This window comes from Furipterus horrens, unplaced genomic scaffold (assembly GCF_987537825.1).
Source record: "Furipterus horrens unplaced genomic scaffold, mFurHor1.1.pri manual_scaffold_6, whole genome shotgun sequence".
Lineage (NCBI taxonomy): Eukaryota > Metazoa > Chordata > Mammalia > Chiroptera > Furipteridae > Furipterus > Furipterus horrens.
This window is the reverse complement of record NW_028327176.1, coordinates 35,942,714-35,970,605: the sequence shown is the minus strand read 5'-3', so window position 1 is coordinate 35,970,605 and position 27,892 is coordinate 35,942,714. Positions and strand designations below refer to the sequence as shown.

General features: G+C 35.0%; 2 protein-coding genes across 3 annotated transcripts in view; one reads left to right on the top strand and one right to left on the bottom strand.

The window, feature by feature from the left end:
* LOC150005966 (putative G protein-coupled receptor 75) overlaps positions 1-27,892 on the top strand; it is a 147,274-nt gene that overhangs the window by 22,702 nt on the left and 96,680 nt on the right. The gene's annotated exons all lie outside the window — the stretch shown is intronic.
* ERLEC1 (endoplasmic reticulum lectin 1) lies at positions 181-27,892 on the bottom strand. Of its 2 annotated transcripts, XM_090281290.1 has the most exons (14): positions 27,553-27,892; positions 22,914-23,018; positions 21,686-21,766; positions 21,118-21,195; positions 20,557-20,620; positions 19,889-19,923; positions 17,828-18,051; positions 17,608-17,737; positions 13,211-13,372; positions 12,565-12,624; positions 8,933-9,057; positions 7,142-7,219; positions 6,752-6,827; positions 181-4,216 (listed from the first exon to the last, which is right to left on the bottom strand). In XM_090281290.1, exons 1-14 carry the CDS (start codon positions 27,712-27,714, stop codon positions 4,145-4,147), a joined length of 1,452 nt encoding a protein of 483 aa, XP_090137416.1. In that variant the 5' UTR covers positions 27,715-27,892; the 3' UTR covers positions 181-4,144. The 2 variants fall into 2 exon arrangements, with proteins under 2 accessions (XP_090137416.1, XP_090137418.1); XM_090281292.1 differs by lacking the exons at positions 17,828-18,051; positions 20,557-20,620.

The following is a 27,892-nucleotide window of genomic DNA, read 5'->3' as shown; positions in this document are numbered from 1 at the left end:
AATTGCCAGTGAAGAAAACATGCTTATTCTTCCTAATCGCTGTGTTATTTGCAATAGAGAAGCCTTAATGATACCAGGCTCATAGTGATTCGAGCCTTGGCTGGTGAAATTAACCTGTGAACCTCTACCCTTAATTCTGACTAGTTATCTGAGGGTCTGTCCAGAAAGTATCCAGCCACATAACATGAAAAATAGAGACATTTATTGAAGAAACAAGATACAAGAAAGATTGTACATAGGACAATGACGCCTCAGTCCCCTTCAAAGTAGGCACCTTGGGACCTCACACAGTTCTCCCAGTCACCCTCAGTAGCCCAATCATATTTTCCTGAATCTCAACAGTGGTTTGAAATCTCTTCCCTTTCAAAGGTGATTTTAGTTTTGGGAAAAGCCAGAAGTTGCAGGGCGCCAAATCTGGGCTGTAGGGGGGCTGAGTCACCTGGGTGATTTGATGTTTCACCAGAAAGCTCTGCATGAGAGGTGATGCATGAGTGGATGCATTGTGGTGATGAAACTGCCAATCACCAGTTGCCCATAGCTGCAAATAGTTTCCGCAAGGAATGTTAAGTTTAATGCAAAATTTGATACAGGTTCATTGCTCTACTCGCTTCATAATTTTGAATGTGATGGCCCCACAATACATATACTTACTGGGCGACACGGTACACAGGCTCACTCAATGGCATCTACTGCCCTCCACGAGGACAGTGGTCAGTTGTTCACACATGTGCATTCCGGTCCAGTCTCCTTGACTGCCAGGTTACATCATGTCTCACAAACCATTCTTGTTATATTAACAATGGCTGGACTTTTTCTGGATAGATCTCATATACCTAGTAATGTATGGTCTTGATGCTAATATTTAAAGTGACAATTCCATTTTCTGAAAAGCGATGGAGGCATTTAGCGAATGCTGTGATATGATGAAAGTGAAGAATAATGATGACATCCCTATCAACTCCTCTACACATGTAATACCCAGTCTTTCCCTCATGTTGTGTTTTATTACACAAAATCCTATTTATGAATGACTGTGCACCAGAGTCAGTCTACTTATTAAATATTAGTGAAACTTAATTCCTCTTTTGCAGGTGAAAAACTAATATAATTTCAAATATTTTCTTCCCACCATCCACTGGATCACATTGCAATCTACTTTGAGACTATAAGCATGTAAAATAAAGCATGCCCTTGGGTATGTAGTGGTCTGTGGTTTCTCTACCTCCCCTGCCAAACAACTGAAAAAAAGACATCGAGGAATGGATTTCCTTTTAAGCCATGTCACCATGCAACATACTAAAAACTTTTACCTCAACAGCACATTATAACATATAGCATCCATATATATGAAAGGCAGCTCTATGTTCAAATGGAAATCAAGCACAAGTAAGTAAAATTACCCAACACCAGTCAAGAGTTTAAAATTAGATTCCAGTATAGGTGATATTTTCATTTGAAACTCTGATTGCAAGTCCCACTCATTCAAAATTTAAATCATTAAAAAAAAAAATTTCTTGCTAATAAGGCTTTTTGTTAGAACTTTGGTGCTACTGGGTCAATACATTGGCCTGATTTATGCACTAGGAAGTTTAAGGATTGTCAGAAATCAGGTCAGGCCTTTGTTGATCAGTCTGACTGAAAAGAATAGTTCGCCAGGGACTGTACACAAAGCTTCCTATTCAGTTTTAGCTGAGACAATTTGTTATCTTTGCTGCCAAATTCCGCTTAATAGGCTATAAACTAGAGCTGGACTATAGGCCCCATCTAGTGGTGTCTTGAAGAAAAGCAGGTAAAGCTAAAAACAAAGTTTCATGTCACGATCTTCCTGTCAATATGAGCTACTATTTATTTCCCTGAAACCCTAATCAGGAAGATCAGTGTGTGTCAAATTGTTAAAAGTGAAGTTCCTAAGTCAGTGATTCTTAATCACTGAAGAATTTTATTTAAAACAAAGAATCACCGAGGAAGCACATTTAAAAATGCAGATTCCTAGGCTCTGCCCTAAAGAATCTGATTTAGTAGGTCTGGGATAGCACCCACCTTAATAGAGTCTCCACTTTGAAAAATACTTCCCATAGTGCAGTAGGCATATCATAACTGAGCCCTTTCCCCTGTCTATTAGGAATTCGGCCAACTTATGTATATAGCAGAATGGCTGCATAGCAAAGGTAGTAGCAAACAATATACTCAATGAGCCTTCACAGACTACTGACCCAAGATTTCGAAGGAGTATGGAGATACCTGGCCTAGCCTTCTCCTCAAAGAAGTGGAATCTATTAGCCGAGACAGAAGGCTTATTTTTTAAAAAACCCTTTTATTTTGACATAATTATGGCTTGTATTTTTAAGATTTTCTGAGGTAAACTATTCTAATACAGTTGTGTAGATATTTCCCTCACTCTTACAAGAGAAAGCATTTAGCCTAAATATTTTCAGTGTCTTCTAGCACTAACCTTTCACAAATCTAATTCCCTCCCTTCCTATACCTATAATCTAAATGCAAGGGTAATTCTGTTTGTCTTAATTCACTGATATAATAAATATGATTCTATAATTTATTAAGTAAATGGATTTTAATGGCTTTGGTCTCTTATCCTATTATGTTAATAGAAGACAAGGGCAGTATTAGAAAATAAACTAATAATTATTGGGAACCTGGTGTTAATTATTGGGGTTAGGCTTTTTTTCAAAAAGATTTTATTTTTCTTTTAGAGAGAAGGGAATGGAGGGAGAAAAAGAGGGAAAGAAACATTGTTGTGCAAGAGAAACATCTATCTGTTGCCTCTCACACGCCCCCAACCAGGGGGCCTGGCCTATAACCTAGGCATGTACCCTGACCAGGAATTGAACCACCCTTTGGGTTACAGGGCAATGCCCACCCCACTGACCTACACCAGTCAGGGATAGGCTTTTTATATACAGTAAAATTAATGCGCTGATACAAGCACCTTATGAAGTAAGTAGTCTCTCTACAAAAGAGGAAAGGAGGCCCAGAGAGGTTAACTGATCTGTCCATAATCACACAGCTAGTAAGTTAAAGGCAGTATCTGGATTTAGATTTGAATTCAAAGTGCACACTCTTTCTGTACGTGCTGTTCCTACTACAAGCTACAAATAGTCCTGCAGTAGCCAAATTGTATTAACCTTTTCTAAAACTAAAATATCTTTGTCCAGAATTACTGAAAAGGACGGAAAGTAAAGTATTTTATGTCTACTTTTCTGTCCTTGTTTAGATATGCAACAGGATAAATTTGTGTGCCACAGGGTAGTGGAGAAAGTAAACTAAATAATCTGCCATTGACTACATGACAACACTGCTTATAGATACTTTATTCACTTTAAAATAAATATTGTGCTGTAAAACTGTCCAGAACTGAAATGTGTGGTTACATGGTTGGCAAGTATAAAGGACAGCCAGCACAGAATGTTTGTTAGAGTAAATCATTCAAGTCAAAAGAGAGAATCACCGCCTGCACACTAGGAACATACTCTGTGGGGAAACACATTCATATCAAGGAGGAGGAAATAGATAAAAGTTCTGAGAGAAGAACCACCTATTACAAATAGGAGTTTCCTGGTATTAACAGAGGTGAAGAAAACTTATATGTGAGGCTCTGCTATGTGCCCAGTTTTCAGTTCAATACCTGGTAGAGAGCAGTTGCAAAATAAAAATTTGCTGAAAAGATTTCAGTCACTAGAATACATATGTTACATAGTCTCCCATTTAAACAACTTCCTATCAATTTCTTTCTTCATTATCTTTACTTCATTAACTAGTCATATATACTATAATTTACATATTTCTATTATTTAAAAACTTTCAGTAGGTACAATTATGGCATTTCATTAGGCTGGACTCTACATTGCTTGGATTAAATTTATTTTGGAATTACATTATCCAAGCAAAGAAAAACAATCAGTTCATAAGACACAACAGAAATGATAAATGTGAGACAAATGCCTGCTTTAGAAGTTTATCAATAACCTCTTATATACATATAGATATTCACAAAGTAGTTGAGAGTCCTTTCAGATGATCCTTTAGATGAGGTCCAATGGCTGAGAACTCTATAGTAAGACACACTGTCAGACAGAAATCATCCAGACTTTCAATGAACTTTTCTTTCCCCGAACTTTATTATCCTTTAGTTTGGGAGAGAAAGAAGTCCATTTTCATCTGCTGTATCTAAGATTTTACAGATCACTGGAGATTCAACCTAAAGAGCAACAACAATAAAATCATTAAAAAGTTGCTAAGCTGAATACTTTCTTCATTCAGTATTATTCTGTTGAATGAATACATATATACAAATGTGTTACATGTATTCAAGTCCTTGTTTTGGATAAACCATCCAATGTTATTTCTACAAATTGAAATTTTTGAAAAACAATCTTTTGTCATCCATATAAAATACCAAAAAGGTAGAGAAGATATTTTTTATCTGTAAATAAGAGATGAGAGAGAAAAGCAGTAAAAGGACAATAATTAAAGAGGATTATAATAAATATGATGACGAGAATAGTGGAAAAGGCAAATAACATGTATGGATAGATGAGGAATTTCAGAAGAGAAAAGCAAACCATAAAAAACTAAATGGAAATGTTAGAAATAAAAAAAAATGTCAGAAATAAATTCATTCAAAGAGCTGGATGGGACACATACAGCATAGGAAAGAATCACTTAACTTGAATTCAGTAGAAATGATCAAAACTGAAACAAATAAAGAGTGAGAATAAAAGAAAGAGTATCTCAGATTTTGAGACAACTTCAAGCTAACATGTTTAATTGGAATCACAGAGAGAAAAAGAGTGGGGTAGAAGAAATCTTTGAGGGGTTAATGTGCAAAATTTTCCCAAAATGTATGAATTATATCAATCCACAAATCCAAGAAGCCCAGAGAATTCTAACCAAAACAGACACAAAGAAAACCACCCTTAAGCATCACATTATCAAAGGTAGAACTTTAAAGTTTCTAGAAGAACATACAGGATAATATCTTTGTGACTCTGGGGTGGCAACATAGCTTAGGAAAAAAACCCAAAACATTAGCAATAAAAGGGAAAAAACTGAGAAAAGAAACTTCATCCAGAAAACTTCTGCTCATGAAAATACATTAAAAAATGAATAGGCAAGCCACAGACTGGGGGAAAAAAATGTGCAATACATATAAATATCAAAATTTCATGCCCAGAATATACTTGAATTCCTAGAAATAAATATTTGTTGTTACAAAAATAAAAATGCGTAAAAGACTGACAAAGACTCTCCTTTTGTCCTTGGGCCTGCTGAGTTCAGCTGCAGGAAAGAATCCTGATGAGTTCAGAGAGGAGGAACCCTCACCCTCGGTATCTAAGCCTGCTCCAGCCTGATCAAATTCCTCATCTCTCTCTTTTGATGTCTGGTTATCCTGGCTGGCCTGCAGCAATAATCCTTTTAAGTCAGTTTAGCAAGAATCTCCAGTCCTTAATGTCTCCTCTTAGTAATCTTCCATTCACCAGCCACCCCCCCCCCCCCCCCGCCCCGTTTCTGCTTGTTGGCTATACGTGCCCAGCTGTTTTACTGTATATAGAGTTGAGCTGGATATCTCTCAGCTATTGTGACAGTCTTGACACCTATTACAAAGTCCTGAATAAATTTTTCTTACTGTTTCACTAAGTGTCAGTATAATTAAAAAAAAAAAAGTCTGGGTTAGCCATATCCTCATCCTCCTTTCCCAACCTTAGGGATAGAGCTGTTTCTTGTTCTGTTTAAGTTGCTGCAGCAGGGGTCATGTGAGGTCAGGCATGTAGCTTCTAATTGTGGCCTATTTCTATTTTTATTTTGTATTTCTGGTCTGAAAAAAATGAACATTTAATAAAGGGAACTGACTTTGGGAAAAAAAAAAAAGACTTGGTTAGACACTTCACAAAAGAGCATATATGAAATAATCACATGAAAAGGTGCTGAAAACCGTTTTCATATGGGAAATGCAAATTAAAACTACTCAAATGGCTAAAATTAAAAGACTGACAATACCAAATGTTGACAGTGAGAATGTGGAGCAATGAATTCTCATGCATTGCTGAGGAACGTGTGAAACAGCACAACTGCTTAGAGAATTGTCTGGTAAAAGTTAAACATATCTAATCTATGATTCAGCAATTCTACTTCTGGATACTTCAAAAAAGACACGAAAACTTTTGCCGACAAAAAGTCTTGTAAAGAAATGTTCACAGCAGCCTTATTCATATAATCAAAAATGAGAAAGATCCCAAATATCCACCTATAGAAGAATGAATAAGAAAATGTGGTATAATTATATTATTCAATTATATTTATATTATTCAATTATAGAAAGACAACAAAATACTGATACATACAAAATGACTGAGTCTGAAAGACATGCTGCATTAGAGACCGGGCATAAAAAAAGTTTGTATGCTATATAATTCCATTCATATGAAATAAAAGAAGAGGCAAAGAACTGTTCTATGGTGTCAAGAAATCAGAAAAGGGGTATCTTTGGGGATTCAGGAGTTATGGACATGGAAGGAGTTATTAAAAAATTTTCTGCAGTGACAGATACCTGGTTTTGGGTGAGCATTACATGGGTATATGAAATTGTCAAAATTCATCTAATTTTATGCATATGGTAACAGCTTTTATAGAAGTAGTATAAATTTTAAGGACTACTGAAGGTCTCTCCAGACTTAATGCTAAAAATTAAAATGTGGCCTCAAATTGAATTCCTGAGTGTTATTTTTTTACTTACCCCAAGGATATACTGACAGGAGTGAGGCTCTAGCATATATACAGTAACAGCATGAGGAGAATCTGATTCTTTACACCTAAAACAGAGAGTACTTTAAGGTGCTGCCTAAAACATACAAAATTTTAAATTGTCTTCCTCTTAAGCTATAAAAATTCCATAAGTGACCCTGTGTAATTTAATAAAGAATTGAATTAATACTTAATTATCATTTATAATTTAATAACTGTTAAAATAATTATATTACTAAAATTAATTTTAACAACTTCAAATAAAATAATCTTATAATAAAATTATAACAAATAAATATTTTATAAATATTTACAAAACCTTTTGCCCAAAGGAAGCAGATTAAAGAGAAAGGCATAAGTACAATCTGAGAGCCCAACTTACTTTAGTTTTACAGTCACCTGTCTTGGTTTGTCAGTTATATCACAAATATCTCCATTTCCATAAAAATGTGACACCATCCTGAATCAGAAAAACACAGACATTTTATTAAAATAAAATTTCACTAATTTAGAGTGATTGTGATTGGTAGGGAGGAAGATGGTGAGGTCAGTTTTGCATTAGTTAAAAAAAAATTAACTATAAAATACTCTTTAAAAATACATATTTTTATGGCTATGTCAGAGAGTCTTTCAGATTCTATAAAGAGAATATAACGTTCAGATACCTTATAGTGGTTTAAAAATAATAATCTTGATCTTGCATATTATTTATTTATATACAAATAGTTAAGGTTAAATTGCTTTTAAAAACATTGTTCTTTTAAAAGGAACCATTTCTCCAGCCCTGTATATTGTTTGCTTTGTGAAACAGTTCTACCTTCTTCCCATCCTCCATCCGCGTCACCCATTAAAATGCTGTAGGGCAGGTGTACAAAGGTAAAACCAATGCTAAGCTATAAATTCCAACCACCAGGACCCAAAGAAAAGCTTTAATTTTGCTAGCCTCACACTCCTATGCTTTAATATTTGCTGCACATGGATAGATACCATGAGCTATTTTCACATGAAACATATATAAACATAAGAAAAATCCTCCTGTTTAGTATATTCTAATTTTTCTAATACTTAAATGCCAATCTCTTAATTTTGCTAACTTAAAACAAATAGATTTTACTTATTTATTTTCATAAGAGGGGAAAGGAGAAAGACAGGAAGAGGAACATCGATCAGTTGCCTCTCGCACGCCCCCAACTGGGGACCTGGCCCATGACCCAGATACGTGCCCTGACTGGAAATCAAACTGGCAACCTTTTGGTTCGTGGGCCAGATTCAATCCAGGGAGCCACACTAGGCAGGGCTAATTTTGCTAACTTTAGATTTTGGTTAGCCCAGAAAGCACATTCTGAAAACAGTCTCTCATACCATCTGTGCTAGGAAGAACAGTTGACATCCAGGAAGGGGAAAAAAAAATGAGTAATTTAAAATTCATTAGGCAACAGACTACTAGAAAAGCTAAAGCTTAGTTATTCTTGGGAAATAAGAGGTTAATTTACTTCAGCTATAACAAGATATACCTATAGACCAAAAGAAATGAGATAGTTTTTTTAAGGGCCACTGTTTAACTATTTTCAACCATTACCTCACAAAAGTTAATAAAGGGAAATGCTAGAGTATATTTAAGTAGAACTAAATAACTTAAAGAGGTAAAGATTATGCATGAAAGAGGCCAGATACCTGGGAACTGAGCCATTGTTAACTAACATCACCGCCATTCTCATTACCACACCACCAGAATTTATTGCATGATACTGCTAGGCACTATGCTTTCTTTGCCTGAATTACCTTATTTAAATGTTACAATAATCCTATAAGGCAAATACTACTAGATAAGAAAAGCAAGTCTTAAGAAAAGTATGTAATTTGCCCAAGATAGTATATGCAGTCATTGATTGCTTCTTGTATGTGCCCCGACCAGGAATTGAACCCACAACCTTGGTGTATCAGGATGATGTTCTAACCACTGAGCACCTACCCAGGGAAAGACCAAGAATTTGAATTCAGGGTGGTGGACTTCAGTGAGCTACACTAAGTTATTTCCCCACAAAAAGAAAACTACCCTAATGTCCCTGAAAAGAACTGACCAGAGATTATATGGGTTTAAATTTTGTTTTCCAGTATTCTGAGTTTCAAATATTCTACTAATTAGATCCAAAGGCAAACGAAGTTAATCTACCTGACGGTCTGGGTACCATCATCTTGCAGGTGATAGGCTCTGGCAGTATTCTTCTTAGCCCATTCAATATGTTCTTCTTGGTTCCATGTCCCAACAACCACAGAAGTTTTTCCACTATCCTTGTCCTAATGTTTGAAAAATATTTGTGATAATGTATGCCTGACAACATCAAATAGACATTTATGCTAATGGCCTATAAGCTATAGCCCTCATCCTCATATGCACACTGGTTATATATGTTTAGAGGTAATAATGTTTTAGTTACACTTGACCAGTAGAAATTTGAGCTTGTTGTCTTCTTTATTCCTTGTTTTTCTGAAAAAATTGAAACTACTTTCTAGTCAGACTAACTTCAGACATAGTTATTTTTCACTCTTGTCTTTCTTTCATTTCCTACTCCTATCAGTCCTGTCCATTTTTTTCCTGGAGATGTTCTCAGCTTCAGGCTCCTTTGTTTTTCCACTGACAACATTTCACTGCTCGACCAAGAGTTTACTCTCTCATACCCAGATGATAGAATCACATGCTACTATGATCCTTAATTAAATCTTTGGCCTCTATTACCCGACCCATACTGCAGCCACACGCAGCCTACCTTCATCTTACTCCACTTTCAAATGCAGACCTTCAAATTATACTACTTTTCACACTGCTCTTTTGACACCAGGCTCATTGCTGCATCAAGAAACCTGTTTTCCCATTCTGCTTTTATTATTTTTTAAACACTAACTATATGTTGCCTTGTATGTAGACTTCATTCTCTTCCCTTCCTTTGCCTTCCCCTAGTCCCCTTCCTTCCTATCTTCCTTTCCTTCTTCCTATTTTATGCCAGGCACTGTCCTGGGCACTAATATACATCTGATTAGAATTAAAAGCCCTTACAATGGCAAATGAAACAGGCATGGCCACTGCACTAGCAGAGAGAGCCATTAATCATTCTTTTAGCAAATAGACTCTTAAGTTCATAGAAAGATATGGATTAAGAGGCTGGAGATGGAGCAAGACTGCCTGGGTTCGAATTCTAGTTTAACCACTTACTTCCTATGTGATTCTAGGCACGTTACTGAATCTTTGCTTTTGTTTCCTCATCTTGGAATAACCATACTTACCTTTTAGGGTTGTTATGAGCATTAAATGAGTTAATACGTGTAAAGTGCTTAGAACAGTGCCTAGTATGCAGTATACAGTGAACACTATATTTGTTAGCTACTATTATTTTTATATTTCCCAATGCTCCAGCAGAGTCCCTCAGGAAGTTCTAGGTTATATGACCTTGGCCAAAGTAAGGCTGATAAAAACCTAGAGTAGGCAAGTGTATGGGAAAACAGACATTATTAATGGGAATGTAAAGTGGTCCAACCCATTGAAGGCAATTGTTTAGTATGCATGTACTTTGCCCTAGCAAATACACTGCTAGAAAGGTGCCTTATAAAAATACTTGCATAAGTTCACCAATAGAACTATTTAAAAATGCCCACTAAGATGCCATTACAGCAAAACTGGAAACAACTTAAAGGTCCATCAGTAGAGGTCTAACTAAATACACTGTGGGTACAGACGTAATTCTCTGTACCTGCTGAAAAGGAGAGATCAGTTGTTGCTGACAAGGAAAGATCCCCAAGATACTAAATGAAAAGAATAAGTGCAGAGCAGTGCAGAGTACTTAGTAGATATTTTCTGCATAAATAAAAAGTTTATACCAACATTTATGTATATGCATTTTTTTTTCTTGTGGAAGGTTAAGAAAAAGTTAACAGCTATTTTTGGAAAATGGAACAATAATGGAGGAGGATTTTACTTTTCATTCTAACTTTCTGGCATATATTCATTCCTTTAATTAAAAAAAAAGCTCTTGGGTATTATCTGGACTATAGTTAGATGATATGTGTATTTTATCATTTTTCTTTATAATAAATGTTAGTAAAAACGAAACATCTACAGAACAGCAAGAATACATGAAAAGAATAGTGAAATAAAACTTCTCAGGTTTAAGTGAAGAAAAAAAATGTCCTAGTTTGCAGATGCCTCATTAATTTGGAATCATTTAAATGTGCAGGTTGATTATCTTTCCTGGTATGATCCATCTTGGTGTTTAAAACTGGCTTAAAACATCTCAGGAAGGCAAAGCCTCTTAAAAACAGCCAGGTCAATATTTATTACTGTTTTTCTTCAACATCTAGTAGTTTAACTTATCAAACAAAGTAAAACTATGACAAAAATACTGGGGCTTAAACTTCAGAATTTAAGCAGCTTGGCTAAAGTGTGGGAGAATGTGCTAAGTTATGAAATTATAAATAAAAGGAATAAAAAGCCAATGTATGTAATCTTAAAACTTATTTTATTTTAAACTTGATATAATATGATACCTTTTTTTGGCTGAGAAACTTGCTGTATTTACCCCATTTTACTAACTCTAGCAGTAATGTATTATCTTACAATTCACTTAATTTAAAGATGAATTAGAAATGAATAATATAATTTTTCAGCAATAAAAAAGAATGAAATTTTGCCATTTGGATCAATGTGGGTGGACCTAGAACAGCAATTTTCAACCTTTTTCATCTCATGGCACACATAAACTAATTACTAAAATTCTGCGGCACACCAAAAAATCATGTTATATTTTTTTGCTAATCTGACAAAAAATAGGTATAATTTTAATTCATTTACACCGGATGGCTCTTGCTGGGTTGGCAGTTGTCATTTTTTTATTTGACAATCTAAGGTAAAAGAGGTCAGTGTCACTAAATAGTCAGGTATTGCATGTTTTAAAAATTCTTGCGGCGCACTAGTGTGCCTCTTGTGACACAGTGGTTGAAAATCGCTGATCTAGAAGGTATTATGCTAAGTGAAATAAGTCAAACAGAGAAATACCATATGATCTCACTGCTATGTGGAATCTAAAAAAACAAAATAAATAAACAAAACACAAACTGACCCACAGATATAGAGAACAAGCCAAAGGGCATGGGGTAAGGAGATGGGAATATAATATATAATAAAAAATTTACAAAACAAAACAGAACACTGATTTCTCCTTTATTTACAGAAACTAGTGTTGGAGGAACCCCAGCTAAAGGAAAAACTCTCTGATTAGGGGTTCTCCCAGGGGTGTTAAAGGGTGGAGACCAGAAGGGCGAGCTGTTGATTTGGCAGATCACCTTAATGAATTTTTGAATGTGGAAAGGCAGGTCTGGTATTTAGAGGTCCTAAGGTTATCTGAATCAGAGGATAAATTAGTATGATTTTGGATGTTATCAGCCAGCAGCTAGTGAGGTAGCAGGGTTGCTTGAAAGGGAAAGTTGGATTGAAAAGAAAAAAAGACAAAGATGAATTATAACAACGACTAATTTCTGAGTCAAAGCTAAAGAGGTTAGCCATACTAGCATACTATTCCTCCAGACTCACAGTAATATAAGAATCCAAGTAGTTAATAAACAATGTTACTTCTAGATGACTGACTGAAACACCAAGTTTTACATTTTCCAGAATTTAGATAGTTCAATGAGTATTTCCATATGAAAATCACATCATAATTAAAATAACACCCTCCCCCATTTTTTTTTTCCTACAAAAGATTTTTAAAACTTTAATCCATGTAGTGATAGACTGGTATACATGCTGTTCTATACCTCATGGTATTGATGTACGTGTTTGCCATAGCAGAATTCGTATTTCCACCAACCAACACCCTACAGGAAAGGAAACAGATCAAGTTACATACAGAGAAGGGGGGACAGGGACCTGTCTCAATATCGCCACATAGTCGCAGTAGAAATATATATAATTAAAAAAACAGTAATAGCAATATGACTGAAAATTAAAATAAAAATTACTGACAAAAAAAGACAAATACAGAGAACAACTGCTGTACTGCCTTGATAAAATAAAAATTCCATTTGTAAGTGTACTTCTCACTGGAGTTATTAGTCAGGAGCAAAATTTACCTGTGTAGATGTTTACTCAAGTTTTAAATGTGATTGCTATATCACATTTAATGCCCATTCCAAAAATCAACCAGAATTACATGTGTCTTAGTTATATATATTGTCTGTCAAATGAAGGTCAAGTTTTAGCTTGTGAGTAAAGAGAATAATAATGACTGTGGATTATAGTATAGTAAGATACAGAGAGAAAATGTCCATTGGGAGGCTTTCAGAATCTTGCCATTTTTTTCTACAGACCAAAACCTTTTTCAATTCTGTTAATGTCCCTTGAGTAAATAACACACAAGTGAAAGCTGTAAACTAAAAATTTAAATGGAAGGTCACTTCTCACCCCATGAAAGCAGTAAGAACCACTAAGAAACTCTTTTATGAGTTGGTCATCTGTCAGTTTGGATATGTGAGTTGTTCCAACAGTGAGCATCGGCTGAGAACCAACAGCAATGGGTTTGTGGATTGCTGGGAATCTCTCTTCTTTAGTTGATTGTAAATCTTCCTAAAATTAAATACATATGTGTAAGGCCTTCTTTGCCACACTTGATTTTTTCAGTTATGACTTAAATTATTATTGTTATACTGTAGAAAACTTGGAAAATAAAACTTGTTCATTCATTTTTCAATGTGTTTTTAAAAAATGAATTTTCCAATGCTTCATAGTATAGAGAAAGCTCTAGAAAAATGTTAGTCCCATTTACTCATTAGGGATATGGTAACCAGTCTTCCCATGCAGAGATAATTTCCATTTCATATATTTTGTCTCATTATTTTTTAGTACTTTGCTACTTGTTAGATTTTGTGCCTCTATATTTAGTTTTAAAAAATGTAGTTACTATGGGTAAAGAAAAGATAACAAGCAGGGAAAAGAGACACTGAGGGAGAGCAGACATGAGTGTCAGTTACAATGACTCAAATACAGCAGGGCCTGGAGGAGCCTGCGATTTAGCAGGGAGGGTGTTAACTGATGAGGGCCTGGGACCAGCACTCACAGAGGTGGGGGCGATTCAGACAGACTCTGACAATGAATTGAAACACAGACTTCAGAAAGCAAAAATCCTTGTTTAATTCATGAGATGTAAATAATAATTTGTGATTTATGTGACTATCTGTGTATGTTTTGTGTGTGTGCATATGCATGTGAACCCGAGGAAGAGGTAAGAGCAAAGATGTGAGAAACTATGACAGTTAAAAGCTCAAGAGATAAGCAGGCACTATGTCCTGAAAAGCTACATAATCCTAAGAGTTGGGACATTATCTTATAGGTTTCAGGCAAAGATATGGAGTGATCAGATTTTTAAGTAATCACTTGAGCAATGGCAGGGAAGGAGGAGGAAAAAGAACAAATCAGGAGGTGGGGGGCTCACTTAGGAGCTGCAGTAACCCAGGCCAGAGATAAAGAGGATTTAAAGTAAGGGGGTGACGGAAGAGGAGTGGAGAGGAGAGTTCTGAGAGAGGTTCATGAGTTAGAATCTGGCAGTTAGCTGGGTACTGACAGCGAATGAAGAGGAAATGAATCTAGACCAGAATCGAAGAAGTGAGTGTACTAATTATAACTGAATAAAATAATTTTTTAAAAAAAATAGTAAAAGTGTTCCCAGTAAATGTTCAGTGGACATAACTCCCTGTTTACCTGCTGTAGGCACCATTGACCAGCTGTGGTTCTCTCCTCCTTCAGCTTGGAGAAGTCACTCAACAGTCTCCAGGAACTAATCACTATTCTTTCTCTCCTCCAACATTAAGAACCAAGATTGCCAAGATGGCTTATTTTTTGATAGGACCTTGAATTTAATGTATAACTCTTTCTACATTCAGAGCCTACTATACTCTCGGCACTATTTTAAGTGCTGAGTATTAAAAGAATGTATAAGACCCATAGTAAGATTAGTGAAGAAAAACAGTAATGCTGTAATAGTGAAACCTGAAACTGAGATAAAAACAAGAAGTAGGAAGAATAAAAGCATGACCATCTATTATTGCTTCTTTTGGAAAGAACACCTATCTTTTTTTTTTTTTTTTAAATCCTCACCTGTGGACATGCATATTGATTTTAGAGAGAGGGGAAAAGAGAAAGAGAGGGAGAGAAACAATGACATAAAAGAGAAACATCCATCAGTTGCCTCTTGTATGTGCCTCGGCTGGGGACCGATACTGCAACCCAGACATGTCCCCTGACTGGGAATCAAACCTGCAACTGCAACCTTTTGGTTTATGGGCTGATGCTCCTACCCACTGAGCCACACAGGCCAGGGCAACATTTGTCATTTTTAAGAAAAATTATTCCAATAAAAGCAAGATGATAGTTTTTATAGTAGGGTTTAGAAATTCATAAAAAGGGCTCCTAAAAGTAATCTCCAAGTTAAAGTAATCTAATAACATAGGCAGAATATCAAACCAAAATTCTGATAGCCATATTTGTATTTTTGTATAAAAAAGAAAAGAAAATATTTATCTTTATAATAAAGCTTGATCCATACTTAAAAGGCAAACCATATGCTAAATAACAACTTTTAAAAGAAAAGTTATGTGTAATACACTGCATTTATTTAAAAAATGGTTCTGAAGTAAAGATGGCTAGTTTAAAGTGACTACTTATCCTACAATATTACCTAAGATCTTCATATACAACATGGGCTCTAAAGATCCTAAATTTTTTGAAAGCATTATCATCTATAGCTTTTAAAAAATAGTTTTTCTCGACTGGGAGGTTAAACACATTAAAGAAAAGTAAATTGGCACTTTTTCATTGAAGAGTAATCACAGTTGGAATTTGTGAAGCATTTTGATAAATCTGACTTTTAAGTACCTGTCAGTATTTAAATTCATTACCAAGGAGACTAGAAAAAAAATTTCATGTCCAATCTTTTAATATAGCACGTCAAATCGAATGTAGATTAATGTTAAGATAATTTTCCCTTTTTATCAGAATGGCAGTGTTCACAACATTCACAAGGAGTCTGACGATACTTCTGTAGTTAAGTCTCAAGAGGGAGGGGAGAAACAGGCCTTGCAGCTAATGTTAGTTAAGTAAACCATTGCTAAGTACTCACAGCATACCGGGTATCAGGCAAGGAGCTGGAAAGCCCAAAGCATAGTTTATTCTTTATCCATTGTAATGTAAGAACCATGTGAAAAACGACCAGTTTTAGCCATGTAAGTGCTATAATGGAGGATTAAATAAAATGCAAGACCATGGAGGAGGAAACATTCTCCTCTTCCTGAAGTAATACTTTAGAAGTCCTGGGTCATTTGCAAAGAGGTGACACTGGAAGCATGTCTTTATGCTGAAGAAGCAGAAGTTTATCAGGTGTAGGGGAGGCAGGGGAGAAGGCAACAGAAGAAGGGAAACAGTATACAGAACGGCAATGAAGTTAGAGAGCATACAGTGTTGTTAGAAAATTCTAAGTTGTTCAAAGTAGCTAGGATAAAGGAAATGGTGATGAGAGATGAGGCTGAAGCCCAATCACAAAGGTGCTTGTATTCCCCTTTGATAAAGTCATTGTACAGGCAATGATTTTATCCTGAGGCACAGATCACGGTAACTGCCAAAGGTTTAAATACATAATCAAATGCTCATTACAGAGCGAGCATTTCATCAGCTGTGTGGGAAGGACTAGAAAGGGGCTATGTGAGGAGGCTTGTTTCTCTGGTCCTAGGAAATGATGAAGTTCTGAACTAATGACAGGACATATCTGAAAAGCATTTAGAAGATAAAATAAATAGCTCTTAGTGAATGATTAGTTACAGATGAATCAAGAGATAGGTAAGAAAAATGACTTCAGTTTTTGACTTGACAATTGGGTAGAGCACAGTGCTTCAGTGTGAGAGAAAAAAAAGAATGAGCCTGAGATTATTAAAAACGTGTATGGCTCTGTCCAATAGGAGATGAAAGGGGTGGACAGCCCATCAAAAGGAAGCAGCACCATAGAGAAGTGGTTAAGAGGACAGGCTCTAGGATCAGAGTGCTTTGATCCTAATTTGTAATCATCCCCTGTCACTTCTTAAACCTCAAGTCTCTAATCTGTTGAGGATAGTAATAGTATATCTTCTAGGCTGTTGTGAGAATGAGGAAATTGCTCAATGAATATTAATTATTGTGATTGTGGTTTGAGTTCGCGGAAAAGGTCAGTGTAGAAGATGTCTATTTGGAATTCATGGGCATATAAATGGAAGTTGAAGGAATGGGCATGAATGAGCTCACCTAAGGAGACTATGGATAGAACTGTGGCGAACTTCAACATTTTAAGGGGCAGGAAGTAGGAAAAAAACTAGTACATAGGAGAAAAGAACCACAGACAAGTAGAGAGAATGACCTGAAGTAAAGGTAGGAGAAAAAGTTCAAGCTTTTAATATTCACTGTTTTATGCTACTAAGATGAAGTTAGGTATATACTCAGTGAATTAGAACAAAAAGAATGCTGAGATGGGTTGCAGTCTACTTTTTCAAGAAGTTTGCTTAGCTGGGAAGTCCAGTCAACTAGTTAAAAATTAAACTTAACTAGAATGAATAGGATGTCAATCTTGAAAATAGTATAAGATCAGAAGTGTCAGAATGCTAAAATAGTTTCTTAGAAGTACTAGAATGAGAAAAAGAATTAAAATCAATAAAAAGAACTGGAATTTAAAACTCTGAGTCAGGAAAATAAATTACTACTGAAGAAATAATTGAAATACTAATATATACTCTATAAATTGGAAAAGAAAGCACTAAGAAAATACTGTTAGATGATTTGCATACCTCTTTATTTCTCCTAAAAGGCACCCTTAGAATTTCTTCCTGCTGTTCCAACTGTCTCAGTGTGAGGGGTTTAAATGGTGATCCTGGCAGTGACTGGCAAAATATGTCATTCACAGGAGATGCTCTGAATCTGTTCAGTAAGAACAAAGCATTAAAGCTAAGCATATGGCAACTTTAAAGCATGTGCATTTCATGTTTAAATATGAAATCCACATCCTACCTATATTTAGGATGATTGCACAAGAGTGGTGTCAAAATGACAACTTCATATTCACAAGTTGTAACTTCAGCTACTGAAAGAATTTCATGCTTAGATTCAGGATGACATATGTACATCACAGTACTTGATCTGGGCCGGTTCTGTTTCAAACTACAAGGTGTACCATTTCCCATTCCCACAGGGTAGTAGGGTGTCATCTGACCTTCGATATTTTTAGTGGGAATCTTAAAAAAAAAAAAAAAGAGTATAAGACAGACTTTTCATTAGAAATGGGGGTAGGATTGAGGATGGGAGAAGCACTTATTCTGAAAGGAAGACAACAAATTTTATTTATAAACTAACATTTATAAAGGTAACATTTATGTATTTCTATAAGTTCTCCCTCTGATATTCTTTTGACTGATGAGTTCTTATCTGAGCAAACACATATTTTCAGAGCTAGTTTAATACAGCAAAAAAAGGCATTTTTATTCAGTACTAAAATTAAGATGTTAAGTGTACATTTATATTAAAGGCTATAATATCATGATTAATAGGAGTTATTTTTAATAGTTCTAAAGAAAGAGTCTAAGATAAAATGTAGGAACTTACTATATTGAGCCGGTCATATCTTTCTTCACTGAACTCTCAGTGCATGGCTGTGTTAAGGGTTTAGATTCTAGAGGTCTGAAGTCTGATTTGTCAAATGTGGAGTTACATAATAAAACACTACCTTCTAAAATAGGAATCTAAATATGTACTGGTTCATTAATCTGCTTACTCTTCTTCCCTGTTATTAATATTAATAGACATATTTTTCAGCATATAAACTCTTATATAAATCTATTTAAAGCCAGCAACGAAAAATGGAAAAATTTTCATGGAATAGGGGAACAAAGGAGATCATCTCAGAAGACAAGGATTATTAGAGAGTTAGCTCCCATACTATAATCTATAGAAACACAAGAAAAACCCAATGTAAGGGCTTTTAATACAATAATGAAAAATAATAGCACAAGAATAAACTCTATGATTTGCATACTCACAACTATAAACCAACTTTTTCCCACCCTGTAAACTCAAAGGTTGTAGGGAGAATTAAGCATTACCTTTTGCTATATGCCTGGCACAACATCTGGCTTATAAAATGGGGCTCAACAAATGTTAGTTTTCTTTCTCTCCCTTCATCATTTCACACTTTGAGTTCTATCTTGCTACCCTCCAGAGCCAGAGTAAATAAACATTTTATCTCAAAGGTGATCTGTAAAATTAAATTCTTTTGAAATAGCAATGCTATGTGTGTCTATAATTAGCTTTATCAGTCCCCCCTGCCCCAAGTCACCCTTTTAAGTTATAGGCATCCCTTTTAAGTAATTTTTAAGGCCTATTGTCATTTCACTTTACTTTTAATAAAAGTACCATTCTGATATGAAGCCATTTAGAGAAATATCCTCTATCAATAAATTATTTAACTCTGGTAATTCTTAAGATTCAAGCATTCCTTGAACTACAGAGGAATTTAGAAATTGTGATTAAACACCCTAAGGAATCATTTTTTTAAAATAATCTTATTCGGTCATAAATTATGCATTCACATTAATAAACATTTATGAGGTGTCTCTGTTATGCCTGGCACTCTGCTTTGCACTGCAGGGGGTAAATATTTAAAAGACAGTCCCTGCTTTTAAGACGCTTGGAAGTCCCTTTGTTTTTTTTTATTTACATAACTAGCTTTATCTGTTTTACCAACAGGAGATAGGGACCAAACACAAAAGCTGTTATTATAATTGTTTCCATGGTTAAAGAGAAGGAAACATTGCTAAGCACAGAGATGATATAATGGTATTATTAAAACTTTTCCAGACATCCTTTGGTAAAGTTGCTTAGTTTTTGTATGATCTAAAAGTAAGTTTTAAGATCATAGTGTAGCTTTTCTCAGAAAAACCTAGCATACTGCAAATTTCTCTCTTCTAATCTTTTGAGATATTTGATATAGTTAAGAACACAGGACTACATTCTGTCAATTAAGTTGTATAAATTTATGCCTAGTAGATGTTAAGAGAAAAATCATTTGTCACTTGCCTCTTTTGGTTTTTCCTTTTCTTCTGCTTCTTGTTCTACAAAATAATATAAGAGTAAATAAGTGTAGAGAATGACCAGCGTTTTTACAAATAAGAAACAAACTACTAAGTTTTCAATCAATTCTGTTATCTTAAATTCTTTCTAAAGAAGTCCCAAAACATGTATGTACTTTTTATCTCACTAGTACTTGACATGGTTTTCTTTGAAAGAACAGTCATATTTAATCTTTAACTAGGAAATACTCTATTTGACACATAAAACCAGTCCACATCAGTATTTTTATCTTAGAGAAAAGTTTAATCTTAAATTTGTTGATCAATTTGAATACAGATTAATAAAATATTTCACAATTTAGGGATACATCTGCATATCTATTTCAATATATAAAAACTTTTTAAATCAAGCAAGACTAACCCTGTAAATATAACATTAACATGTATATCTTATCAGATTTTAAAAAATTTATTAATAGGTAAAAAAAGCATAATGTTTGTTAAAGCAGAAAATAATGAAACTATCTTTTTGAAAAAGTTTTCTATGAAATTGTTCAGAAATTTATTTTAGTATTTTAAAATTCATAGTCTCCAACAAAATCTTTTCAATTCCATTTTGAACATTTACTTTATATCAAATTCCAGCATTACAATCAAGTCACTATAGAAACAAACCTTTTTCAGATAGAAGGTTCTTAGCCAACATATTCCCAAGGTAGTACTCGTGAATATTTACTTTCTATATTTAAAAAGAAAATAAAAATATAGTATTTTGCAAATGTATCTTTTCAAGAACACAACTTTAAAACTCTTAGGCATAAGACCTGGGTTCTGGGAATTCAGGTCTAATTTTAGCAAGGCCCCACAGTAACTGCTGGCACCAGTATCTGCCTATCTCCTTCAAAGGTTATCTTTATCTGTCGACAAGAATTCAGCAACTGCTCTGTTCTCAGAATCAACTCCCGCTCCTAATCAACTCCCCCATCAGACCATCTGCAGGGAGTCCAGCCAACTCCTGCTCCCCTTAAAAACCCCTGCCTTGTTATTGTTTGGGGCTGACACCATTTTGGTTTCATCCCGCCTGTTTGCAGCTGGCAAAATAAATCTTATAAACTCATTGCCTATTCTCCTGTTGTTTCTCCTCTCACTCTGCTGAACCTAACAAAACCATTAATTTCATTATTAGAGTTCTCATTTTATAATGTTCCATACTTCATATTTTGAAGAAAAACATACCTGACCACTTTCTTTTTCTTCGTGGTACTGCCGAATGTGTTTTCCATGACATACTTCATAAGTCCAATAAGACTCAATCTAAGAAAGATGGATGTATTTAAATATACAAAAGCTGCATAACTCAACTGAATTACTTCCTGATACTTTAGGTACATGAATAAATCTACCTGAATAGTAAATAAAACATACTATTATGCCTCAGAAAAATATGAAATTTCTGAAGTCTATTCATTGTTTTCACTAATTAGCTCTATGTGAACATTCTGTGAAGAAAATAGGTCTAGAATAAGTAACTAACTTAGGGGTTATTTTCCACATAGCTTAGAAAATAATAATTAGCATTTTTAATTAAAATCGTATATAACTTTTTTGATCTGAAAAACATTCAAAACAGTTTGGTGAGTGATGTTATTTGGTACAGGTATTATTGGGTGTTTGCTACATATACTATACAGGAATTCAAACTAACAAGATATTATTAAGCAATAGCTTAATTTTACAACTAAAAATCTGATACAACATAAGAGAAATTTATTTTCTCATTATTAAGTGAACATAAAATACATACTCTGTAGGAACAACTGCTTTGTTTAAATAGTGGCTCCAGTAGTTCTCTTGGATTAGGGCCTTTATAATCCTTTTCTTCTTCCTATGAAAGAACTGGAGTTTAATACTTAGAATTATTCTAGAACTTCACCCAACTGTACTGTTTGGTTATTCACTCATTGGTCAAATCACAAACGATTGAAAATAAAAAGGGGGGAAAAAGTAAATATTTTTAATAATAATCTATAGTATACCGCTTCTTTCAAAAGAATTGAAGTAGAAAATATGGAGCCATAGAATAATTTTCCATTCTTTCTTCTCTTAAAAAAAGGTTTTTGAGTAGTTTCCTGAACAATTCTTATAAACCTATTTCAGAATTTGTAAATGCTTGCATCCAAACAAATTCTAGCTATAAAAGCCTCAGAACAGTTGACTCTTGTGGCATGCACTGGAAAATTTTAAGGTATGTACTTCTTAGTTTTCTATGTATTTTCAATTTCATACTTGAATGCCAAATATACTCATTATGTGTATGATTGTGTTTTGGTGGTTTGTGTCTTAAGTATGTTTAAAACAAAATTAAATAGCTGTCTTTCATAGACTGCAAATCTGAACAAAGACTAAGAAAGCACTCACTGAGTTTAATATTTCCAATTACACAGATCATGGAAATATTACATAATTAGCTCAATAAATTTATTGAGTGGAGGAACTGAGTTTCAAATTTTTTCAAGGTACCATAGTTAATTATAGTCTATACCTCAGCCTCCTGGCTCCTAGGCTGATGTCCTTTCCATTTTACCATGCTGCCTTTCCTGTTTCATCTCGAAAGAAGTCATTGCCTTAAAGGATGGGTAAGAGGCAGTTCATTAGGGCATTTTAGGAGGAAGAAATGGGCATGAGCTAAGGCAGTGAGAAAGCATAAGGTACCTATAGATTTATTAGCAATTCTTTATTAAAATGTTATATACATATTAAAAAATTATATCTGTGTCAAAACTCTTATTTCTATAAAAGAAAGCAAGAGTGGAGTTAGATTTTCATTCAAAACATCAATAATTGGTTGCTCATTTTTCCAAGTTGAACTCTAAAATCAAAGACTTCAGGATAATAGAAGTGATTACTATTTTTATGGTAAAACAGCATTACTGAAAACCTGTCATTCAATTTTATTTTAAAGTATGTAGTTGCAATGTTTTAAATAAATATCTTTGGTGACAGGAATTATCAATATACTCATAAAAACGTACCTCATCCCCACCTGTCACAAGGGGAAGAATGCATTTATATTTTTCTTTATGTGTAGTTGTCATGATGACATAATTATCTTCTTTATACAAAACCCCAGTTGTAGGCTAGAGAGAGAACAAAAAAACACACATTACTTCCTCTGGCTAAATTGCATTACATTGCATAACTTATAGTCGTAAATCAAACTAATTCATCACTTCAACAGAGCCTTTTTAAACACATTTCCAAAGGAAAAGGGAAAAGAGTCTACATATATTTTAATGACAGAATGAAGGTGACAAACTGTATCTTGGTGTTAAGATATAACAGAAAAAAGTAAAAATAAAGTTTGGAGTATAAAGAAAGAAGTAGTAATGCAACAAATTGAAATTAAAATATGGATTAAAAAGCACTGAGGCAATAAAGGTTCACGAGTACACCATCACTGAATACTCACTACTCCCACTAACAAGTATCACTTATATGTACGGATCTACAGCACTTTACAAAAGAACTTGCCACTGTGCTGGATGGGACGCAATTGTTCATATTTGGATAGCATATGAATCAATTACTTCTAAAAGAAAAATCACTCTGGGTCGTCTGTGCTGAGTCAACATTTTTTAGTACAATATCACGGGTCAGCAAACCTTTTCTATAAAGGGTCAGACAGTAAAATATTTTAGGTTTTGTGGGCTGCATGGTCTGTCACCACTACTCAACTCTTCCTCTGCAGTAAGAATGTGCATAGGCGATATATAAGCAGATAGGGATGACTATGTTACAAAAAATTTTTCTTTACAAAAACAGATGGTGGGCTAGTGCAAAGGTATAAATTGCCAACTCCTGGTATATATCAACAAAACCATCCTTAAAGCTTTCTATACTATGAAGCCAAACAAATTCACAAATCAAATATGAACCAATGTTAAGTCAAATGAACATTTCAATTAATATAACTGATATTATTTTAAAAGATATCCCTGTGATAGCAAATGTGTCACTAACTTCTAAGGCAGAGATTTCTATGATATGTGTTCTGTGATAATTAAATTTTATCTTTTCTCTTCTTACAGTACTATGAAACCACTATACTATTTGGCTATCTGTGGCAAGGAAAGAACCACTAATATTAAATACCTTTGTTCTTTTCTCAATTTAACAAAACCAACTTTTAACCATAATAAAACCAGTACCACTTAACACCAATGTCCTCTTAAACACAAATGCAAGTTAGGGCAATGTTTTCCCAAAACAATACATCTAAAGAAAAAAATAGCAGTAAATATGAGCTATGTTAACTACATCAAAGTACCATTTTAAGTCCTTTATATTTATTAACTCATTGATACTCAAAACAAGTATTCTCTCCATCTTACAGAAAAGGAAACTAAAGCTCAGTTTAAATAATTTGTCCACAGAAACACAGAAAAGTAGCACAGCCCAGAGACAAAACTAACTGTTTTAACATATTGGAATCAGCTTTTGTTAACATTTTCTTAGATTATAGACTCCTGGATTATGGCCAAGCATCCTTTTTAAAAAAAAAATAAATTCACTGGGGTGACAATGGTTAATAAGATCATATAGGTTTCAAGTATATAGTTCTATGATACATGATCTGTATATTGCATTGTGTGCCCACCACCATAGTCAAATCATCTTCTGTCACCATATATTTGGCCCCATTTACCCTTTAGTACCGTCCCAAGGATCCTTTTTAAAAATATTATTATAAGTGAAGAGAGGAGTCAAAAAGATTTGAAAGTGAGAGTTGTAAAGTCAAATTTGTGATAAAGGAATTCTTAGAAACATTTATTTAGTTCAGCCAATAAACTGCTATAACATATTTAATGTCTTTTTAATGTTTTCCCTGTCATATTCAAAATACATGACAGTGAGTTCTGCAAAACATGACTCACATTCACTCATCAATGGATTGTCTGAAGTGCTGTAAAATCATTGCTGCAGTGAAAGCAAATCCTAGTACTGGTATGTATTCATCCCTATGTGTGAAGTCACCGCAACTCTAACGTTCAGAGTTGAATTCTGTAACAGTACCGACTTATATGCCAACATGGTCCCTAACAATGAAAAAAGAAACAGCTTGTTTGGAACCACAGCAAAGAAAGAAAGCCTATACGTTTTTTTTTGTAATAAAAACTACTCTTAGGTTTTATGTGATAAAGAAACTCATTTCTCTGCCTATTGTTTTCAAGGTCTAGGTAAGGGGTAACAAGAAGTAGAAGCCATTACTATTTTTGTGTGAAGATGCAGACTTGGCTTTTATTAGTTTAGGGAGGACTGCGTTCCTCGTCAATAAAACAGACCAAACAGAAATTCTTCTATCTGAAAACACTAAAATAGTGAGTCATAAAGTAAAATTTGTAGTGTTTGGGGAAAACTTTTGAGTGGGAATACATTTCTATATTAACAACAGAAATAGTGAAAATTAGACTTATTTTGTAGTTTTATTTTGGTGAAATCTATGAACTCTTTGAAGTAATGAGTAACTGGACACTTCAGTGACCTAGAAATAATTTTTCAGAAGGAAAATATATACACAAGTTTTAATGCTAAAAACCAGTAAAGAATATAATCCTTAATTAACATAAACATTTTAAAGCTTATAAAATTTTGGTGCTTAGTACTTTTTCTCAGTATATTTGAAATCAAAATTGTAATGATTATGTATTTTTGACATATATAAATGGGAAGATGATTTAAAGCACAAAAGAATTTTAAACCTAAAAAATATTCATATCTAATCCAGTCCCAATTTTAGATTGTAGAGAGATAAAGGTCCTCTCCCTAGTCCACACAGCTGCTGTTTTATACAAATGTCCAACCAACTGGCTCATAAAAAAAACAAATCACAGGGCCAGGTGAGGGCTGTAGTTTCAATTAAATAAAGTACAAAAGGGAAGCCTTAAGACTGTAAAAATATTTTTAAAAAAAATCAAAAGACCAGTGATAATGTCTTTAGGGGCTTATTTTTTTACGTAAGGGCCATACACCTTTTGCAACTCCTAGAAAAATGTCTCTAGGTTTTTCTGGAAGTAACTAAAAACTTAAAAAAAAAATTATCCCCATATCTTCAAATAATCCCCCTTAGATTATGTTGCATTGCCAAAGAAAAGTAATTAAACACAAAATTTCAAAATAAAATGGACAGATATGTGAAAATTGGTATAGCATAACCTCCTTTTAGCCAGCAACCAAAAGTGCCAGAAAGAAAACTGAACAATAATTTGGTAGTAACCTCTAAAAAGGCTAGTTTAAGCCATCCACTTATAAGTCAGTAAATTTGCACGGTTGTATATCAGCATACATTTTTAAATTAAAAAAAAAACCACAGGTGCAAGAGTAAAAAATTTTAATGACCACATTCTTTAAACATTTGCCAAGTTCATTCCAAGTGTGTTCCTTGGAAACAATAACCCCAACCCTGCTAACATTATATCTGACTTACAACTGTTGTGTAAGTATTTAAATATATTATCAATATTTCATGGCATTAATCCAAAGATGACCTGGCTTCCTGAAGAAATATTTACTTAAATTTGAACTACAAGAATGAGAGAACCGAAAGCAAGGGAGGGTGGGGGGGGGGGGAGAAACAACGCAGGTGTGAAGTATTAGCAAAAACTAACATTTGCAAATAGAAAGCTGCTGCGGTAACGATGCATTCTTTATCCTGGTATATCTCATTTTGACATGATGGTACCACTCATGTTTCAACGAAGTAGTAACAGAACAATGTACTAAAATAGTCTCAGATGAAATGACAATAGGTAATTGGAATAAGAATTTTTAAAAAAGTTTTGCATTCTCCAGGACTTCAATTTGAAGCAAATGAATTAATCAATGCATGGTTAATATCATATAAGATCACAATTTTTATTGGCCTACAGTGGATAGGAAGACTTTTTAGCAGTCGACTCCCCAAGGAGAAGGACTGCAGATCTTGGTTACAGTGAGGTTATATGTTCTTCACTGTGGGAAAACTGACCATAATGCCTCATGTTCTGGGGTCGTAAGAGTCGTAATACATCATAACTGTAAAGAATCTTCTGCATAGAGCGTCGTTAACATCTCAGGCGAAACAGTCATCTCAAAGACAACTTTGAAGGGAAGAGAGATGTGCATATCTGTACGTGTGCGCATACAAGAGAGCAAGAACGAATGTGGATGAGAGAGGGAACTCATACCTGCCCTGCCCACACACACACATCGGGTGTGCGTGGGCAGGGCAGTGTGTAAAACTGTAGGAGAGAAGGCTGCGGGTGATGGAACAGCTGCAGCTGACTTTCCAAAGAGAAAAGTGCATGCCTAACGTGGTTCTAAGAAAATTTCTCCCACAGGGAGGGAGTGTTGGTAAGCAAGTCTAGAGAGACATTTAAAAAGGAAGAGGGGGAGCAGGTGAGCGCTGGATCCACACTGCTTAGCATGGAGCGCACATCCAAGTATCGTGTTCGATCAACACTTGCTGTATGAATGAATGCACGAGAGGTAAATGAAGTTTGGAAGTGGGGGAAGGAGACATGCGCCTGCAGAGGTTGGCTCTAGGGGAAAAAAGCGCAGAATACCAAAGGAATGGGCCGAACCCTTAGTGCTGGGAGGAAGAGAGATGGCTACAAGGTTTGCGAGGGCACTGACCAGAGAGAACTCGGTGCCGGGCCAGTTGACTCGGAAAGGGATGTCATCGCTGAGTTGGGGGAGCGCTCGGCCGCCGCCGGATGCCTCTAGGAGGCCGCAGAGGACCAATAACACCGGTCCACCTGGGACAAGACTCCGCGCGCCGCCGCCTCCTTCCTCCATCCTCCACCGCTGATTTCTCCAGCCACCGACACAAGCTCCTCTGCCACGGAGGAGAGGAGGGGGAGGAGGAGGAGGAGGAGGCGGCGGCGGCGGGGCTACTAAACCACCCAGGCAACCCGGAGCCCAACCGCCGCCACGTCTCCTTCCGGAGAGCCCGGCAACACCGCCCCCACCCCGT